Source organism: Hyalella azteca, unplaced genomic scaffold, assembly GCF_000764305.2.
Source record: "Hyalella azteca isolate HAZT.00-mixed unplaced genomic scaffold, Hazt_2.0.2 contig2800, whole genome shotgun sequence".
In the NCBI taxonomy this organism is placed as follows: Eukaryota; Metazoa; Arthropoda; class Malacostraca; order Amphipoda; family Hyalellidae; genus Hyalella; species Hyalella azteca.
The window spans coordinates 158484-171698 of NW_025933061.1; the positions used below are offsets into that span (position 1 = coordinate 158484).

General features: G+C 36.7%; 2 protein-coding genes across 2 annotated transcripts in view; one reads left to right on the forward strand and one right to left on the reverse strand.

The window, feature by feature from the left end:
• The window catches only part of LOC108681111 (angiopoietin-related protein 2-like), a 41367-nt gene extending 31666 nt beyond the window's left edge, over positions 1–9701 (forward strand). The window contains exons 3-5 of the mRNA XM_018170098.2: positions 6275–6380; positions 6525–6658; positions 7376–9701. Of these exons, the coding sequence (XP_018025587.1) occupies positions 6275–6380; positions 6525–6658; positions 7376–7611 (476 nt within the window). The 3' untranslated portion in view covers positions 7612–9701. The remainder of the gene's footprint in view (positions 1–6274; positions 6381–6524; positions 6659–7375) is intronic.
• Positions 8572–11553, reverse strand: LOC108681112 (nucleoside diphosphate kinase 6; the record flags this gene model as incomplete). The annotated part of the gene is given in 3 exon segments (XM_018170099.1): positions 8572–10477; positions 10813–10973; positions 11411–11553. Coding segments are annotated over 3 exon segments (447 nt in total), but the record flags the coding sequence as incomplete, so codon positions are not given.
• Positions 11554–13215: the final 1662 nt, after the last annotated feature.

Here is a 13215-nt window from a genome sequence, read left to right on the forward strand (position 1 = left end):
TAGCATCTCTGTATATGGGCGAAAGTAAACTCTTAGTACTGTACTGCAGCATCGTCGTAAGAGGGACAGCAAACTAGAATGAAGGAGTAGCATCATCGCGTCGAAGTGAGGCAGTCAACTTTAGCAGTAAGTAGTAGCATCCTAGAGAAAACGTCAACAAACTATAGCAGTGGAAGTGTTGGAACAAACTACTGCAGCATCAGTTGCATCACTCTAGTTCCATTAGTGACTATCTGGAAAAGCTCTCAAGCAGAGTTTCGATATAAATTGTTGGACGTTCGATCGAGATACCTTGCAGTAGCTGGCAGCTGTCCAGGGATGTTTCTAACGAAAGGTAAAAATTAAGGAGCACTTTCCGAGGACAATTTATGGCAACAAACTTGTCCAAATATTAAAATTTCCTTTGAATTGTTTTTAAAAATAACTTTCCCAAAATTTAGTCCATAATGCAGATCTTACACGTCCATTACACGTCCGAAATTAAGAAACAATGCTGCAGCTATATCAAATACACTCTATATAATCTCCGGGAAAGTTGGCTTGAAGTCAAAAGTAATCAGATTATTTTAATTCCCAGCTACATTTTCCTTGTGCACTCGAATTAATGCCTGCATACGTCACTCTAAAAACCCACGTTAGCATTTTTTCAGTCAAACATCAAAATTTTAAATTCTCGTCGTGACTTGCTCACATTTATATAAGCATTATTTCCACACTTCGAATCCATTATTTGGCTATCATGGACGAAGAATTTGTCGCTACTCAGTTGCATTTTCAGGCATTCGTCCCAGCACAGTATCTGTATCACTTTATCAGTTTTGTATCAATATATTGAGCCTTCCAGCTGCATTATTCAAGCACTCAAAACGTTTCATACCTCAATATCAGCCTTGGATCGCATTTAAATGCATCCCGCCCACCATAGTAATATTTCAGCTCGCTCGCTAGCGTCGCTCACTAATCAGTGCCATCACAGCCTCGTTAATTGGACGCGTATCTCTGGATTCTGTTACACGACTACGGCAGCTACAACACCGGCCAGTGGAAGAACACGGCACGGAAATTATTCTGGCCAATTGTGGCGCTGTATTCCCGACAATAATAATGGGCCAATGCGACGATTATGCAGATAACCAATACGGATATTGCGGTATATTGTGCCGCTGAAGGATTGTGCAATTAATTTTTAGATTTTAATTTCAAGGTGGTATGATGGGCCTCTGGAGAGAGCTGCATTCCCTCTATAGTACGCACACAAAATAAAGTAAAATTACCATCACAGCCGTCCTTGGAAAATGTCAACCAGACTCTGATTTGATTTTACAATACCTATTGACTTGGAGATGATAGCACATGAATAAAACATTACTGATAATGATATAATTATCGAACTTTTCATAATTTTTATAATATAACCGTTAAACTCACATTTGCTGTAAAACATGTTTAGGTTTATTCCAAATGATGAACCCAATTTAATAAATTACTATTTATTTATATATAAATTCAGAATGAATAATATATACACCAGTAGGAAGAAAAAATTAAAGTTTTTTTTTAACTATTTACCTATTTTCAATATGTCCTCCATTTGCATCTTCAAATCTGAAACTTTTTGAATCAGTCACGTCCTGAGCGTTGGGTAGGACGCATAGGAAATGAAGATCTGGCTCTACACTTCTGGCCACCGAGATCACCTGATCCCATGTGACTATTTCTTGTGGGGTTACGTCAAGGAAGCTGTTTACGTCCCGCCTCTACCAGCAACTCTGTTTACGTCCCGCCTCTACCAGCAACTCTGTTTACGTTAGGTGTTTACGTCCTGCCTCTACCTGCAACTCTGTTTACGTCCCGCCCCTACCAGCAACTGGTTGATCTGAAGAACCGTACCACTGCTACGGTGCACTCGGTATCAGAAGATGTGCTTTCTCGTGTGTGGGACGAGTTTGGCTGCCGTTTAGATGTTTGCCGTTCAGCACAAGGGGGACATGTCAAATATTTATAAGAATGTAAAAAGGATTTTGAATCTTTCTCTCCCTATTTATGTAAAAATTATTCATTTTTAATTTATACTTGAATAAATAAGGATTTAATAAATTGGGTCTGTCATTTAGGAAACCCTATTGAACCGTTCAACTCGCAATTGCTGAAAAACATAATTAAGTGAAAAACGTATGTATGACATAATTCATAAAAACATAAATAACATGATTCAGTGAAAAACTTTGTGCTTTGAGAGCACGTGGTTTTTTTCACCATAAAAACAGTAGCATGAGAAAAAACTGGCATTTTTTTGTTCAATTCCGAGATCCACGATAACTAATACAAAGAAATGGTACGAATGTGTACTCGGGAAACAGAATAAAGCAAAGCACGTGATGAAAGAAAAAATGTAACTCAGTACTCACTGCAGTGAGTGACAGAAAGCGCATTTTCTCGTCGACAAAACCATAAAGTCACGGACGGACAGACGGATGGACAGACGGACGGACAGACGAACATGGCGAGCACAATAGTGCATTTTTTCATAAATGAGAAAATGCGATAAAAATAGGAAATTGTTTAGCGGTGCTTCCCGTTCTGCGATGTGAGAAGGTTTGAAATAGTTGAGCAGGATGCAGGAGTATTGATTAGAACTAAAAGGTTGTTGAGAATACAAGGTTTTTATCATCGATTATATGTGATGAAGTCATTTTGTTGTATTGACCCTAATAACAGAGTTGTATAAGAAAATTTGTATAAATAGGTTTCGAAATAAAATATGAACAAAAATAACATACGTGAGGCATAGGGGTAAGATGTAGCAAAAAGCTGCCACGCGCAGAAACAGAGCATTTAAAGATATAAATGCGGACCTCCACATTCCAACGCTGACTAAACATAAAATAGAAATTTTTCCATTGTAAAAAGATTCAAAGTTGACCACGCCAAAATGTAAAACGCCTCTTCTGAGTAATTTTAATATTGAAAAAATGTTAAATAATTTGCGTTTTTATATCGTTACATACTTTAACAACTCGCACAGGCACCTGTGAAACAGCGGTTTAAAGATATGTTAACATCTAGTCCAGTGATCAGCATCGTGTATCTCGTAGAATATTGATGTTCGAATTGCGACGCAGCTGCTCGCCTCGAGAGGGTGATATACTCGTATGATTTTAGACACCTTGCCACCGCTCTGAATCAACGCATGACGCTGACTTTTTCACACAAGGCTTTTTCACCATTTTATAGAAGCCTTCAGGTGCTCTGCTCTGTCTCTTTCTGTTATCCTTAGATAAGGATAGAGACGGAAAAATCTCATCGGTGTTTGCTTAGTCCTAACGACCTGTCACTCTAGTCCAGATTCTCAAGGTTTATTTCCGGTGTGAAGAAGCTTGAGAAGCTCTTCATAAGCCGTGAAATTTAAAGCCGTTGAAATCAAAAGTGGTTAAATTGAGTCGAAGATTTTTGCAGTCGAAAACTTTTGAATGATAACTTGCCTGTGACTGGATTAAGAAAAAATAAATTCTTGGAAGAAAATGCTTACAAATCACGTCTTCAAGTGTGGTGGGAAAAGTCCAGGCAATATAAAAAAATTTGTCATTTGTTGCAACCGAGAACGAAAATTTGATTTGAAGAACTCATCCTCATTCCAATGAAAAGAATGAAGAACCTAATTCATTCCACTGCTGATTGAGTTGGCAAAGTTGCATTATCAGCAGAAATTGTTCGCAACGAAAAATACATTTCATGGAATCCCGAATGGAAGACCATGAATTAAATGATCATATTATGTTTATCCAAGAAGATGAAAGCCGTAATCAGAATAGAGACCAAAAGGCTGACTCATGGTAGAGAATTTTAACAAAATTTTCAGCGAAAGTCGGAGAAGTTGTAAAATAACTGACGACAATTTGGCGATGGACGATCTGTTGGGGCTCGTCGTTAAGTAGCAGCCGCCCTCTTCTTGGCCAAGAAACGTCGGCAGTGATCCGAAAACTTCCTTAGCTTGCGGCCATGACAGCTGCGGTGAAGGCGGCCATGACAGCTGTGTTGAAGGCGGCCATGACAGCTGCGGTGAAGGCGGCCATGACAGCTGCGGTGAAGGCAGCCATCACAGCTGTGTAGAAGGCGGTCATGGCAGCTGCGGTGAAGGCGGCCATAGCAAATGTGATGAGATCTAAAATCCACTTTTGTCTTGGGGCATGAATGTGCTGGTGAGTTAAATGCAATATCATGTCTATTTGGCGCTAGAGATTGACTGCAAGCGTTCCCGCATACGCAACACAAAACTGTGCCTAGTAACAGTGAAATCATAAAAAAAATCTAAAATATTTCGATCGGCATTTTGGACACGATATAATCAAGGAGGTAAATAAATGTTCGTTTCAATCTCCGTGGACTTCACATTGTTGTAAGTTGTAACCTATACAGGAAATGACTATAGGTTACGGTCTGCATCGCTATTTTGTGAACAATTTGACGAAAGTGATCAATTTGACGAAAGTGTGAACAATTTGACGAAAATTATTCCGTTGTCAAAGCAGTGGGCTTCGGTGAAAATACAGTTAAAATTACTGCCTCGATTTCATTTCTTTCACACCAAAACCTCATTCTGGCAGCGCACGACAAGTTCAGATTTTGGGATACAAATAGGAATATAAAATGGCATCAGCTTTGATTGGGCCATCTTGGTCTGTCGCCTATTATTAAGGGGGTCATCCGGGCTGGAAATGAAAGAAATAGGCTTTTCCGTTTTTTAGCTCATTTTATGGTTGCGGAAAAGGCGCATCGAACGCAGCAAACCGCATGCATGTGTGTGCTTTAGTTTTCATGTGAAGCAGTGTCAAATTTATATAAAATGAAGATTTTAAAAATGAGTACAAAGATTATTTAGGTAAACGGTGTTTAGGAATTATTATTCGTGATAATTAAACTGGTTTTGAGCTCATTTTGTAGCTGCGGAAAAGGCGCGTCAAGAACAGCAAACCGTGTGTATACCTGCGGGCTTTAGTTTTTAAGTGACGTACTTTGAAATATAACTAAAAAAATTTTTTTCACAAAGATTTCTTTTTGAATAATATGGTATTTATAGGTTATCATTTGTCTTAAACTAGATAAAAATGAGTCATGCAGCGCACGATCGTACCTTCAGTACAAGAAATATGCGGTGGGAAAACTGGGGATATATTATCAAGCAATTTTTTAGCCTTTACTTCTTTTTGTCTCTCATACAGCAGAAGATAATAAGATATTTTCCCTTTCATTTCCAAAGTAGTAAGTCTTTAAACGAATTTTTCCTGGCAAATGATCAACCAATACCTATGTTAGAGATGACTATGCTAGTGCTCTTCGATACTAAAGACTCCCGAAATGCAAGACAGATCAGCAATATGAGGTATCAAGGATGGAATACACTTGGGCGATTCAAGCATTGCTCATCAAATACCAAGTTTCCTGGACGAATTAATAAGTGACGTAAAATACTTATTAACATAGTACGGAACAATATAACTGTTGGTAACAAAAGCAACATTTGTTAGCTAACAACTAAGAATTGGAAAGGAATGAAACTTTGTACTTACATCAAAACAGCAATGAACAGGCCGTTCGTGTTGGCTATTATTGCGTAGGGACTGACAACACTCGAAGGAGCTAGACCACATTACATCTTGATATGATGTGCAACACTAGTTCTTCATTGCGACACAAAATTGATCTCGTGTATAAATTTATCAATAGTTTGGGAGTGATGGTGTGTCATTGAAAACTATTTATAGTACACGTTGCAGGAATGCACATAGCGACAGCAGCATCTAACTCCCACTACAGAGGTTTGCGCGCTACTGGATTATTACACGTTGGCAACTTGGCATTGGCAAGTTCAAATTGTGCCCGCATTGCGAACAGCTTGAAACACGCGGACAGTTTTCTTTGACATAGCAATAGATACATTGGTTGAAATCGACACTACGGAAAAATTTCTAATCCCAAGTAAAGAATTTGGGCATTAGAACTACGTAGCCCGTCAGATTTTTCAACAATATTTTATTGACGGGTTTAGACATAGGGCCATTGTTTCACCACATTGGGTTGATTCTGTTTAATACTTACTAAAAATAATTTACATAGTTAATTTTGTGTTTTGATTAATTATATTGAATTTTAAAATTAAATTCATTGTTTAGACTACATTCGTATATGCGTATTTTGCAATTGTTTAAGTTACATATTCTACCTTGAATTTGAATATTGGCAAAAAGTGAAGCCTATATTTTCGTGTATCGCCCAGGACTTGAAGCGATGCACCAGATGACGGAGGCTAAGAAGCACGAGCTGAGAGTGAACATCACGGACTGGGAGGACGAGGAGTTCCAGGCGCAGTGGAAAGAGTTTGCGTGAGTTGCCCGCGAGTAGTTTGCTACCGCTTTTTTTTTACAATCAATATTTGCTCTACATTAGCAATTATTTGAAAGCGCCTCGATAAATAAACCTAGTAGGGTGAATTATTCGGAAATATATAGTGATGGCCTTGTGCGCAGGGTGGGCAGCGAGGAACGTTCGTACGTACTGACCATCGGGCGCTACGCCAGCAGCAGCACTGCCGGCGACGCTCTCAAGTGGCACAATAGCATGAAGTTCTCTACCGTCGACAACGATAACGACGCGCTCATGGGTACGTCACACCTTCATAATTATAAGTCCGGCAACTGTACCAGTCTATCCTGCGCTAAGAGTATTTTCGATTATCTAAATTTTTCGATACCTCAAATTTCCTGGACACGGGGATAGTGCAGGCGGCTAGTGCCTCTTTGAAATTCTAACTGTAACTAATAATCATACTACTGGCCTCGTCTTGACGGTTCCTGGGTGCTTTCGGAGCCAGTATAGTCTATACACGAGGACAATAACACGGTTAGTTAGTATTTGATAGTTGTAGTGGCCGCCAGCACTGTTCCCATATGCAAAAAACTTTATGGGTACGGCGTGAGGTCATCTGTTAAGGCCGGTCTAGTAAGTAAAGTTGCACTTCTATCGTACCGTACGGAACGTTTAAAGAACATATAATCATCTGAAGTGTAATCATTTTAATTATATAAGAACTTGACGCGCACGCGTCACAGGTACACGCTATCTGAGCGCAAGTGATACTCCTTATCCAACTTTAAGAATTTTGATAAATAATAATATAGGCTAGTAAACGAGTAAATCTCATGATATATTTGTATTTTGAACGTTTACCTGAGCATATCAAGCATTTATTTAGATTGAAAATCCGCAATAAACGATATAATATGAGATCAATTTTTTTCGAAACTCATAATTATAGCATTTAATTGCTTATGTAAATATATGAGAAAAATGTTAATGTGACGAGACAATTTGTAACCAGGCGGTCACTGCGCACGCAACAACCAAGGCGGCTGGTGGTACCGCGGCTACCGTGGTTGCTACCAGGCCCACCCAACAGGCCTTTACCAGCGCCTGGATCAGCCCAGCCTGACAACCACAGAAGCCTCCAAGACTCGCAGCCCAGAGCTCGGCCCCTACCTCTACTGGGTGAACTGGCGCAACAGCGACCTATTCCCCAAGACGATGTTCCTCATGATCAGGCCCAGCCTCAACTAAACTCAACTCCCCGTACCGTCATCAGCCAACCATCAGATCAGGCAGGCGCTGGACCAATTCTTGGACATATTCATCACAAAAGTTACTTACAAGTACGATTGTTGTCAGCTAATCAGGTCATGTTTCACGTTAAACAATACAAACGACTCGTTCGAAAGTTCAAATTTGCAATCGCCAGCTTCCCAGATCAACGATACTTCATAGAAGTTTGTGGCACAGGGTTGAGGGCGAAATCTACGCAAACCCGACAGGCGTGCCATGCAGACTAACGGAATGAATAGCGTTTAGCACCAAAGAAACTTCTAACACTCGGGTAAATGAGCCATTGCCGCTGGTATCTCGATCGCAAGTGTAGAAACATTGGTCTTGTTCACAATTAGTCAGCCTATTCGAGACATCTTTAGTAACGATTTCCTCGTGCCAAAACTAGCACTACGAATAATCACAGTATCGAGAAGAAACCAATATACGGACTCTAACTTTACGTCGCGAATAACTATGCCTCATATTGCTACTTATCCAATTAATATCCTATATCCACGTACTGAGGATCCTTCAGCACTTTGACAGTTACCTCATCGAGTCTCTCACCAAGTGAAGTAGTCCGTAGAATTAATTTGCGATTATTTTAGGGTAGTAAAGTTCTTTTCAGGTAGTCAACGTTGATGAGTTAGGATTGTGCTTGAGGATTATATAAGGGAGGACCGTACAAGCGAATTCAACTTTGACTGGTCACCACGTACTCAATCATTCTAAGTTCGACAACTCTCATCACGTTCAAAACCAGTAATAAATGTGCATTTCTCGTAGCTTCTCGCCAAGCGGTAGAGATATTTTTGAAATTTTCATGTACGGCAATTGGTTCAACTAAGTTCGCAGAACCCCAGTACCCAACAAAAACTACAGATACTATAAACCGTAGAATGCGTCTTCAGGCACAGAGGTCAGAAAGTAACAATAGACTTTTGGTCATAGTAATTTTTGACCATTTATTGACAAGCAAAGATGAGCATATAACTGGCGCATAAGTGAACGCTCACCCGGGGAACTGAATGACATTGTTCGTTTGTTAGTGAAGGAACTGTTCTTTATTCAACGTAGTGCAATTCCCTCCTAGCATTTCTTCGGTGTTCGATAGCCTAGCTTTGACAAGTTACTTTAATCATTACTTAAATAATATTATTACTCTAGAAACTCGTCCTTTTCACTTCTTCGTTTGAGAAGTACTTGTCATTTTGTCGGTAATCACCTTCAATAATAAGGTATTCTAAAAGCCATGTTTAAAAGTCGTCAAGACTTCATACAAGTTAAACACATGTGGTTTGAAAAACTTCATGCATAGTAACTACTTAGTTTTAATCAACAACCAAAATGAAATCAACTTTACCTGGTTTTCTGTTATTAAAATGACAATCAACTGCAATGAAGCACCTCAAATGATAATGCTCTCTCTTTTGCCAAACTCATGGAAAAATGTGTGATTATCGATTCGAAAATTACACCTTTTTAAATTCCAGAAGCCTGTCTGGCAGATTCAATTAAAATGATCTTCTGATTCACAACGAAAAACAGAAAAATTAGTTCAAATTACCACCAATCTCGCCGAGGGTCAAGATAGGTAGTATGCTAGACTGGTCTCAATTGCAACATTTTCTGACCGGTTATAACAGGAATCAATGTAAAATGTTTCTTTACAAAAAGTTCACCCATAACTCCCATACGGTAACACATTTGTAGCATATACGGAAATTATTAGAAACCTTTATTAAGTTTCAAAATCAGGCCTAATTCAGAGATCTTAAAAACAACATTAGAATTTTTAATTTACCTACAAATTCATCAAAGTTAATTACTGAACTGGTCCATTTACACAACGAATGGCTGATCGGTAGCAGTATAATAGCCTAATTAAAAGCCAAATTAATATGGTTTCACGTGACTTGCAATTCTGGAATTTGTTCCCCAAGCAGTTAAATTAGCGTATGAAAGTTTGATAAATATGACACTCTGAACATTGCCGTCATGCGACCGTAATCTATTCCAGTAACTGTAGTGTTTAATCATATAGCTGTCTTGTGAATAAAATTTATTAAAAACCAGCTTCTCACTTTCCTAACTTTGTGTTCTTCATTTCAAAAATAAACCAAGGTTGTTCCAGAAGCACCAGTAACCAGTTGCTTCAGTCGTTCCTTAAACAATAATTTTTTATGAGCAAGATTTTTTAAAAACATGTTTTAACATATACTTTATGCAACACTGGAAGAGTTTATGCAAATTGAACTGAAAAATTGCTGCAAGTTGTCAAGTTCCTCAAGGAGTGGCAAAAAAGGCAACAAAAATTAGAGGCACTCGCTAGTTCTCCACTATGCCAAGCTCAAGTAACCAAAACAATCTTCCAACCAAACAATAAATTAAAGATTTTACTCCAAAAAACTCTCTCTTATAAACCATCCACATATTTAATAGACACTGAATGCTAGTATCAGCAACTTCAAGAATTAATCAAGTAAAAAAATTCAAAAAAAGGTAAAATTTGACTAGAACAATAAGTGAAGTGAAAAAAAAATTATTTCACACAGTATTCCATTAATGAAATACCCAACCATAATACAGAGTACTCTAAGGTATTAGACATCTTTACAAATCAGCAGATGACACCACTGTCTAAAGATCAAACATTTGCCAAAACCAAACAACATGAATTGAGCAACATCAACTGATTATCACAAAGGATGGTGAACAAAAGCTTCTTCATCCAATTTGAACATTCCAGACATAAGCTTTGGTTCCTCATGTTGCTTCCAGTCTTCTATGTTAAAATTTGGGAAAAAGACCTTTATTTCCTTCAAAGCTGTAGCCGGAGAATCTGTGGAATGGTAAATCTTCCAATGTACTGTCACAGTATTGCTACAAAGCAAGTAGCGCTTAGTGGTGTTGAGCTACTTGAAAAAACATTCCATGAACTAACATAATTTTTACTAAGGATTAAGTAACCATGAAGATGAAATCAATTGAAACAAATAGTCTTAAACAAATGGTAAATAGGGGGTATTCTCACTGGATCCTACACAATGAATAGCTGTATAAAATAATATATGTATAACAATAGAAGTATAAATAAGTTAATATTCAATATAAAGTAAGTTACAATTAAAAAAGTTTGTCCTAAGGGACAAACTTTGCCCAGGCTTTGAAAGTTACCTGATCCATGAATAGTGTTGCGAGTATCAGTGAGGCCATAGATACCACGGATGGATGAGGGGTGTGAGTAGATAGTCTGATACACTTTAGTTGGTCCAATGAGTTTACGCCAGTGAGCTATTGCATCATCACGGTACAAAACCATGGCCTCCAATGGTCCACTGAATCAACATAAAATTATTAACAATTTGAATATTATTTCAGAGCACACATAATTTGCAGAGCAGTATGAAAGATGGTCACTTAGTACTCAAGAATCCATCAAGAAACAATATCTTAACAAATTCAAATTTTCACTTCAATCACTTTTTGAATATTAATATTACCAGTTACTTAGCAAAATTTATGAGAATAAAACAAGTAATTTCGAAATGTGTATGCATGTTGCCCTGATCATTAAATTACACATACAATCCATTCAAGCTACTTAGTTGTCAGGAATCACAGGAGCTAGAGTGTTAAAATGTTTTGCACAAGTGAATTGATCAATGATTTTATCTGAAAGCTATTTCTACTAATATGAATAACATTGTAAATCTTACATACTTAAAATGAAAAATTTATAAATTTACAGTATGTCTAAAGAAGAAATGCTTACCTTGACATGAAAGAAACCAATCGATTATGAAAGAATTTTAACTGATGCTCTTTATAAAAGTCTCCGGCTTGGTCCAATGACAGACGGAGATGGGTTCTTCTTATGATGAAGAAATTTTCATCCAGAAGAATTTTATGAATGTACTGAAAAATCAAGATAATTGTTGTAGGATGAAATTCATCAAAAAAATTAAACCAATAATTGTTAGTCATTACAGACTTGATATTAATGTTTGCAGTGTGAGACATCAAATTTCGAGAAGAATTATTACACTTTTAAATGGAACATCATTTGACCTACTCGAAGTGCATTCATTATCATTTGCAAAAATTTTGGAAATAGTTCAAATTCCATCAAACTAATTACTGCCTAATATATTTAAATCTAGTGGGAGATAATGTTAATCTAATATATATAAATCAATCAAAAATTTAATATGATATATAAATAAACCTGCTCTCATCTCAAAGCCTGATTGCCTACTTCAGCCACTTATCAACAGTTAAATCAAGCAGGACTTTTGTGGCTCCAAAAATGGTGGGAAAGCTTTAGTCACAGCTTGGAGCTATAGGTATTCAATGCCTGGCTATTGCCTGCTATGATTGAATCTGGTTAATCTAAAAAATAATATACATTTAAAAATTACTTTTTAAAGACAACACTTCCAAAGAATCCAGTGTCTCCAATCTTACAGATGTACAATGAATTTCTCATTTAATTTTTGAATATTTAAAAAAATAAATTTTTCATTTTTTAATATATTAAAAATTTTTTAATATATACTTTTTTTCAAAATTAGTTATTCTGTTAATTGATTCATGCATTGCCTCTGACTTCATACAAGTGTGCAAAATTTCAGATCAATTAGACAGGTAAAAGTGTGTCAAATATCAGTTATAAGATTTGTAGCTGACAAAATTATTTTTTCAATTTTTTTAATATTTATATTAAAAGAAAAAGTAATTTTTAAAATCATTTATTTTGACATTTGTTTCATGCATTGTCTCCAACTTTACACATGTATGCAAAATTTCAGATCAATAGGACAAGTAGAAGTGTATTAAATTTTGATTACAAGATTTGTAGCAGACAAACAAACAAACAACAAGAAGTGAAGTTAAAGAGAAGTGTTGTAATAAGTACCTTCCATGTTCAGTATAGGAGAGACTGTTCATGACTTTATGATGATCATAATTGTAAACAGAGTTGGACATGCACAACAATTTGCTAAAATCTCATGGCTTCAAGTTCAATGTACCATATTCTGGTGAAATTGTAATGTAGCCACTTAATCACATTGTTGCATTTAAAATCAGGTAGGACATTATTCATCTGGCAGAACATTCAAGGCTTCCAAACAGGGTTGGCAATGATTAAATCAAAATGATTAAATCATGTGATTAAATCACTTGATTTTTTTATAAAAAAATCATGATTTTTTTTATTTTTTCGATTTTTTTTTATTTTTTTGATTTTTTCATATATATATAAATATATTGAGTGGCAGTCTTTAATTTATATTGAGGTATTGTTATTCATGATTTAGTATAAATGTACTATGAATGACAAATTGGTATATAAACTTGCTGCCTTTAGTGTGTATTAGGTTCCAATAAATTGAATGTTTTTGGTACAGAGGCATCAAGAGTGCAATACATTGTACGTAGCTAGCAGCTTAGCTAATTCTTATAAGGCTATAAGTAGTCTTTGACTAACTATTTGACTATTTGTTATATATTGATTACAATATACAATTTAAATGTGTTAGCTAGCTTATTCAGGGTGGGGCAGAACTGATTGAACAG